Source organism: Arachis stenosperma, chromosome 7 (assembly GCF_014773155.1).
Source record: "Arachis stenosperma cultivar V10309 chromosome 7, arast.V10309.gnm1.PFL2, whole genome shotgun sequence".
In the NCBI taxonomy this organism is placed as follows: Eukaryota; Viridiplantae; Streptophyta; class Magnoliopsida; order Fabales; family Fabaceae; genus Arachis; species Arachis stenosperma.
Genome location: NC_080383.1, coordinates 5,922,541 through 5,931,071, shown reverse-complemented (window position 1 = coordinate 5,931,071; position 8,531 = coordinate 5,922,541). Strand labels below are relative to the sequence as shown.

The 8,531-nt window shown below is 26.1% G+C and overlaps 1 protein-coding gene across 1 annotated transcript; it reads left to right on the top strand.

The window, feature by feature from the left end:
* The first annotated feature begins 2,298 nt into the window (after window positions 1-2,298).
* On the top strand, window positions 2,299-4,324 carry LOC130942188 (elongation factor 1-beta-like). Its single transcript, XM_057870884.1, has 6 exons — window positions 2,299-2,541; window positions 2,645-2,761; window positions 2,885-2,957; window positions 3,428-3,545; window positions 3,754-3,867; window positions 3,966-4,324. The coding sequence occupies exons 1-6, from the start codon at window positions 2,456-2,458 to the stop codon at window positions 4,127-4,129; spliced, it is 672 nt and encodes a 223-aa protein (XP_057726867.1). The 5' UTR covers window positions 2,299-2,455; the 3' UTR covers window positions 4,130-4,324.
* The last annotated feature ends 4,207 nt before the right edge of the window (window positions 4,325-8,531 follow it).

The window sequence follows — 8,531 nt, the reverse complement described above, 5'->3', positions numbered from 1 at the left end:
GAATTTCGCAGGAAATTGAAATGAGATGTAAATAAGTAGGGCTGGCAAAAGGAGGATAATTAGTCACAAAATTATTTTTATTAGTTCTGAATTTAAAATTATGAACAATTTTATTTTTGCTTGTAATTACACTTTGTGATTCAATTTCTTTTAAATGTCCAATATGAACTAGACGGGAACCGAGATATGTAATTTCGAAAACTAATGGAAATGTTTTTAAAAGTTTAAAACAAATTTGAATTATAATTTTAATGTCGAAATTAAACTTTCTTTTGTTTTTACTTTTTAGGTGAACCGAAATTAAAGCTTTTTTTTTTGGGTATTAAACCAAAATTAAAGCTTTACTAGATCAATATTCAATATACTTATTTTCTTTTTTTTTATCAACAAAGTCCATTTTTGAATCCACAAGAAAGTATGCGGGTACTGTGTACCATCTTTGGTTACAAACTTACAACAATGGCCCATTGTATAAGCTAGCATATCAAAGTCAAAGATGATCCAAATCTAGAGTGAAATTCAAACTTTAGAGGATCTAAATCTAAATTAAATTGGGTTGGTCTAGTGGTTAGTTTACTAGTCTGTATAAGCAAGTGTCGGGGTTTAAATTCTGCTTTGGGCATACACCAATTCATTGGCCAACGACAAATCCTTAAATGAAGTTCAGTACTACGACGGATTAGTTTTTGGCTTGTCGGATTGAGGGATAGGGTAGAAACACAAAAAAATATCAAAGGTGTCCAAGCTGGAAAACTGAGTTTAAGGCTCATATGGAGCCCATCTCTCTCCATCGGCCTATTGAGTAATGGCCAAAGTAAAAGATTCATATTGGGCCATTATACTCTCTCAACGGCCCAAAAGGGCATTGACCTTAGGGACGGTATTGGAAAGTTATAAGAATGGGTCGCTCTAAGAACGAGTATTCCCTTATCAAAACGGGTCTACAAAATAGAAGTATCACACCGTTTTAATTAGGCCCAACATTTTTGTTGACACATCAATCCAGATACAAAATCTAAAAAACTTTCATATTCACTCATCAAAATGCATCTATAAAAAAAAAAATATCCATATTCTTGTAAAACATGTTTTATTTCCTCTTTTTATTTGATGTAAAAGTAAGAATATTCCCTTATCAAAATGCGCGTCCACAAAATAGAAGTATCTACATCGTCTTAGTTAGGCCCAACATTTTTGTTGGCACATCGATCTAGATACGAAATCTCAAAAATTCCCATATCACTAGTCAAATGCATCCACAAAAAAAAATCTATATTCTTGTAAAACATGTTTAATTTCCTTCTTTAATTGATGCGAAACTTCATATGTCCTTAATTGAACTTATTCAAATATTGTTCATAACACTATATATTAAAATTAGATGCATGTGTTATAGGATATATCTATTGTTGTATTTGTTATGAAGTATTATTATTTTACATTCTAAAATAAATATAAAATTAAGCAATTAATTAGTGGTTAAAGTAAAATTCTTTGAAAATTTTTCCTTTAGTAATATTAATTATAAATTATAAATGTAAATAAATTTTGAAATTAAAAATTTTTATTTTTATTTTTATTTTTATTTCTATTTCCTTTGAAGTGAGCACTAGTATAGGGATGTTCGCAGTGCGGTTTGGTTCGATTTTAAGAGAAAAAATCATCTGATCCGAATACTTAATTTATGTGCGGTGCGGTTTGGATTGGATGAATTTTTTTTTGGAAATTCAATTACAAGCGGTTTGGATCGGTTTGGATTTGCGGTTTTTTAAATAAAAAATTAAATACATATAACCAATCTCATCATCAAATTTTAAATAACCAACAATGACATAACAAGTCTTAACAATATCTTTTTTTGTTGACAGAAAGTCTTAACAATATCTTAAAAAGCCAACAATAACATAATAATAGAAATAAAATTATAGGTTAGTTAAAATAAAAAAATAAATAATATTTTGAACATAAAATATTTATTAAATAATAATAATACATGAATAATAGAAAAATGTATAACAAATTAAACATGTTATAAGTATAATTGTAAATATAATAATAAAATAATATTATAGCATATTGTGCGGTTTGGATTGAATTGGATCGGTTATGAAAAATAAATTCGAAATCCGATCCGATCCAGCGGTTTGCAAAAAATATAATCTAATCAAATCCAAAATAGTACGGTTTTAATCTGATTTGAATTGAATTGGATTAACGGTTTAGTTTAAATCGGTTTGGATTTGAACATCTAGTATGTAATTTTGAGAGCATAATAGCATATTGAAAGCATATATTTTGAGAAATTGAGCTCACAAGTGGGGACTGATTTAGGGTTTTCTGCGTTCATAATATAAATATCAGCCATTGAATTGAACTACGCCTCTTTTACTCTCACACACCAAGTGATACTCTTGCACTCTTTGCACTTCAATTCGAAGCCTCCCAAATCTTACCAATGGCTGTTACCTTCTCAGATCTGCACACAGAGTCTGGTCTCAAAACCCTAGAGGAGTTCCTCTCTGGGAAGACCTATGTTTCTGGGTACCAATTAATACTTCCTTCAATTACTTAAAAAAGTAATCTTTTTTCATCGATTTTGAAAATTGGGTGATTCAATTTTATTTGGGCCTTTCTCTATTTGCAGGGATCAATTGACAAAAGATGATATCAAAGTGTATGGTTTTGTTTCGGAGAAGCCAGGTAGCTCTTTTCCCAGTGCTGCCAAGTGGTACGATGTTGTCTCTTCCCATCTTGCTGCAAGGTTTGTTCCCTGTTCCCAATTTTTTTTTGTTGCTTCAAATTTGGATTTGTTTATTGTTGTTTATGCTAATTTAGAATTTCTAGATAAGTAATATGAAAAGTTGATTCCCTTTTTAATGAACAGCTTTCCTGGCAAAGCTCAAGGTGTGAAATTTGCTGGCCAAGGTGCTCCAGCTGAAGCTGCACCTGCCAAAGCGGTATGCATGATGCATCTAACTTAATCCCTGTTTTTTTTTTTATTGTTCTATATATGCAATTTTCTATTATACCTACTTGGTTGATGCCTTTTACTTGTTTGAACGTTTGATGCATTCTTCTTGATGTATAATGTAGTGTTCTAGTGATGTCTTCTGAGTTTGAAATCAAATGATTTGTTTTATGTTATGCCCATTTGAGTAAGTTTGGAAATTTTAGAAAGAATGAAGCCTAATTTTGTAGCTATATTCGTATGTTTAGTTCTTTACTTACATAGTTTCCCTGAGTGGGATTGTTAGTTGAGCTATTCGAGTTATGCTTCCTGCAAATCTGCAATGAGTTGTTGGTTTGTACTTTGTATAGATGCTCAACCTTATGTGAACTGTAAACTACAGTTACCATAATTCTACAGAAGCCAATAGGTGAACTAATTAAGCTGATTGGGTCTTTGTGGTTCATTTGGTTTTTGTAGGCGGTGGCTGCTGATGATGATGACGACGATCTTGATCTCTTCGGTGATGAGACAGAGGAGGATAAGAAGGCAGCTGAGGAAAGGGAGGCTGCAAAGAAGACCACAAAGAAGAAAGAAAGTAAGCTTTTTTCTACTATTGATCGAATTGTGCATTTAAATCATTGTGTGTTAATCGTTCATATAAATCTAAGATCAATGAATATACTTATTCAATACACTTCCCTTTCTAGTTGTTGTAATTAGGAATGTGTTTGTTTATATGGTAGAATTATAGGTTGAAAATTTCTCGATGGTCTTTTCGTCATGTTAATTTGACATTTTTGTAGGTGGAAAATCATCCGTTTTGCTTGATGTTAAGCCTTGGGATGACGAAACAGACATGAAAAAGCTGGAAGAGGCTGTTCGTAGCATTCAGATGGAGGGTCTACTCTGGGGAGCATGTATGTGAATATTTTCATCAACTCATTCTTGTCCACAGTTGCTGAATTTATAGTCTATATATTGTTATATTGACAAAATTTTGTTGATATTATTGCAGCCAAACTGGTTCCCGTTGGATACGGCATCAAGAAGCTACAGATCATGATGACGATTGTTGATGACCTTGTGTCTGTCGACTCCCTCATCGAGGAGCATCTCACTGTCGAGCCATGCAACGAGTATATCCAGAGCTGCGACATTGTTGCATTCAACAAAATTTAAGTCATCTTGCCATTTTCAAGCGGCCGATTAGTTTGTTTTTCGTTGATACCCCTTCCCCCCTCACTTTTTCATCTTTTAGTATGTTTGATCTATTTCAGTGATGGTTTTGTTACTAGAATTGTTGGAATTGAAAGAGAGATATATATTTAAGTATCTGTTATTTGGTGCAACTTCTAATTATTAGGTTTCAAACTTTGTGGGAATGAGCATTGAAAAAATTGGTGACAATCATCATGAAAGGAACTTTGGTCCAAGTTTTTGTCTGTTCATGAATAATTGAATAGAGTGCTATATATGTTTGGATTTTCATTTGCAAAATACTAAATTATGGTTTGAATTAAAGTTGGCCTGTAATTTTTGTTTAAACCATGATTTCAGAGTTGATGAAAATTCATACAATGCATTTTGGAAAGTAAAGGAAAGAGTTTTGTATTTTTTAATTTATTTATTTTTTAAATGATCTACTATATTTGGGTATATAATAAAAAAGATTATAGTGGAGAATTAATAATTTTAAGGTGAAAATAACTTGGTGGATATTGTATTATTGTCAAACATACCATTAAAATTAGAAAAATATTATATCTTTAAAGTTACTAGTGTATGTATCCATGTATAATGTACAGGAAATGTTTATTTTTCCGTAATTATGTCTAAAATATGTTTTTAAAATAAGTTATCCATAATATGTTTACTTTATATTAAATAACTTCATATATTTTTTTGTTATTTATACTAATACCAAACAATCTATAAAATAAAGAAATTCATAAAGTATTTATATTTAATAAAAAAAAGGTGTAGCATGCAATAAACAAATAACTCAATGTTTATAAGAAAAAATGAACTAAAATATTTTAAAGCAGATTCATATGTATTTATTAAATGTTATCAAATTAATAATAATAATAATAATAATAATAATAATAATAATAATAATAATAATAATAATAATAATAATAATAAAAACAACTTGAGTAGTAGAAAATATTAATTTAAGTAGTCGAAAATAATAATATATCAATAAAAAATATTAACAATTAGTTCCTAAATATTTAGATAAATTTAATAGACAGAAATAAAAAATATACTATATATTCAAAACATTGTAAAGAAAAAAAATTAAAAGTGATTTAAAAGATATATATAATATTTATAGAGATATAAAAAAAATAAGATAATTATTAAAAAGATATGATATAGAATATTATAATTATTGACAAATTTCATTATAATTAATCAACAAATATTAACAAATTTAATTATCCAATACATAATATTTTTTAAAAATAGAATCAACATGTAGACCAGCACTAAAACGTACTATGTTCAGCATATTTGGCTCTAAAAATTAAGTTCATAAATGATAAAATAAAATAGTATAATAACATTCACAAAATATAAGAGAATCGTGATAAACTTTAGAAGAATATAAGATAAAAATAAAATAAAATTATTGATCCACGAAAATATAAAAAAGAATAATGATAATTATTAAAAAGATATGAAATAGAATATTAAAATTGTTAACGAATCTCAACATGATTAAATATTAAATATTAATTTGTGTACTATTAATTACATAATACTTTCTTAAAAGATGATTGAGAAAAAAAATATATACAAATTGTCACCATAATGTATTATGTCAGCATGTTTGGCGCCATAATACAATCCATTATAGAATAATATAATGATAATTGACAAATTTTATCATAATTTGTTGTAGAATAATATAATATAATAATAATTGATAAATCTCACCATAATTAATCTTTTTTGGTGTCTCTCATTATCATTAATCATTAATCATTAATAAATTTAATTATTTAATACATAATATTTTTTAAAAATAGCATCAATAAGTAGATTGGGATTAGAGTACACCACATGAGCATACTTGACTCTAAAATTTATGTTCATGAATCATAAAACGAAATACTATATAACACCTACAAAAATATAAAAAATAATTGTGATAATTTTTAATAGGATATAGAATAATTTTAGAATTATTAATTCACAAAAATATAAAAAAAATCATAATAATTATTAAAAAAATATGAAATAAAATATTATAAATACTAATAAATATCAACCTAATTAATTATTAAATATTAATATTGTATGACTGATTACATAATAATTGACCAATGAATTTGGATTTAACAGTTTCTATAAATTGGGGTTGGGTCAAGAGAATCACCAAAATTTGCTTTTAATTGTTCGTGCTCTCAATATCCAAAAAAAAAAAAATTGTTTATGCTCTTCACACCAACAAATAAAATAGTTCATGCTCTCAATTATTGCATCATTGCATGCCAAGTATCAAAGTTGATCATTTAATTCCTTTAATCAAGCTTGATTTCATCGCTAATTTTGTTGGCCTTTTTAACCTTTATATCCCCTTCAGAAAAATAAAATAAAAAATTTCGAAATATAAATTTTAATAATAATTTTCCCTAACTTTCGTATTTCTCATGTAAAGTCCATCTTTTCGTTTGAAACTTTATTATTTTAAAATATTTTGTTGAAATTTTGATATTTGAAAGGGCAAGAGAAATGACGCTGACTCTAAAACTCTACTATTTAACAAAAATCAAGAGCTTCACTTTTATAAAATTACCCATTTTTTAAAACTAAACCATTACTCTGATTCGTTTAGTAAAAGAAGCAAAACCTAAATTATTGACCCACCAAAAAAAAAAGAAAAAAGAAAGTGATGTTTCTTTCATGCAATTCAAATCTTACGATAATTATAAAAATTATATAAATGCTATTTAAATTAAAATGATATTTTTTATATTTTAATAATATTTTTTAAATAATATTCTTTTAAAAATATTATTAAATAATAAAAAATATTATTTTTATTTTAATAATATATTTTAAAATATCATAATCATCATAATTATTATAATATGGTCAAACTAAAATGACTCACATACATATATAATATAATCACATATATATAGCTAGTTTAAACACATTGACACATATATAATTTATTTAACTCTTAAATCTTGAATAAGTCCGTTTCATATTTAATTTTAATATATAATGCAAACCTAGTAGCATAGGTTACATGCTAGTGTATAATTTTAATTTAAAAAGAGAATAGGTGGCATAATAATAAAATACAATAATGTTACTTACAACTTAGGAGGCATAAACTCATTTGTGAATTGTGAAAGATAGGACAAACGATTCAATTACAGGACATCATCATTCATCAAACTTCTCGTTGCTTTTTACGGTTTTCCCTTTTCAATTTCGGTACAAGTTGGCTTCATACCTCAATGTTCCACCCCCTATGTTGGGGTAGATTCATTCATACAATTTCTGATAAATTCATGAATTAAAAGGACCACAATTTTTGTAAACTAAATAATTATTGTTAAGTATTTCTTTTTAGTTCAATGTAAGTTTTCTTTTTAAAATTAACTAATTATTGTTAAATATAATATTTATCAATACATACAAATTTAGAAATATTTACGCTTGAGAAATATTAAATTTATTTTATTTATTTAAAAAAATCTAAATTTTTGTTATTAATGTTTAGGATAAAATATACCGTTTATTTCTGAAGTTTAGAAAAAAATTTAAAAATACCATTAAATTTTAATTTATTTTAATTTTATTTCAGAAGTTTTTAATTTATATCAAATATACTCTTTTAATTTCTTAAAAAATTTAGAACCAATTCAACAATAATTTTATAAGAATAACCTTTAACAGAAACAAATCAAACATAATTATTATATATTATTGTTAAATTGATCTTAAATTTTTTAAAAATGAATCTTTTAAAAATATATTTAATACAAATAAAAAATTTTTAGAACAAAATTAAAACAAAATAAAATTTAAAATTATTTTTAAAATTTTTACCAAATTTCAATAACAAAAAATATACTTTCCCTTATTTTTTATTCTTGTTACCATTTTTCAGTTAACTAGGATGCTACTTTATTGTCTTACATAAAATGTTCATACAATATTTAAGATTAAAAAGTTGTTAGATGTTTTTTTCCACCTTAATGTAATAATCACAACAAAATTTACATTAAATTTATTAGAAAATTCATTTTCGTTTTCATTTCATTGCAAGCAACCATATGTTTAGGTACATGTCAAAAAAAGAATAAATATATACAAATATAAATAGAAAAAGTTAGGTAGATTATAATTTCTATTGCATTTGGGAAGTAGTTACTAGGAAAATCCCATCATCAATTTATTTTTTATTTGTTCTTATTTATTATGTACTTAAATAGTATTTTATTGTACGAAAGAATCAAAGTTCTTCTTCAAGCGGTGAAAAAAAAAGTTCAGATTACTAATAAATAAATAAATAAATAAATGAATAAATAAATAAAAGTAAAAAATGAAGACTTTT

Bases quoted from the DNA above. Each gene is read 5' to 3' on its own strand.
- LOC130942188 (XM_057870884.1), top strand. From the start codon at position 2,456: ATGGCTGTTACCTTCTCAGATCTGCACACAGAGTCTGGTCTCAAAACC. The intron at 2,542-2,644 runs GTACCAATTAAT...CTCTATTTGCAG, and splicing joins GGGAAGACCTATGTTTCTGG to GGATCAATTGACAAAAGATG. The intron at 3,868-3,965 runs GTATGTGAATAT...ATATTATTGCAG, and splicing joins GGGTCTACTCTGGGGAGCAT to CCAAACTGGTTCCCGTTGGA.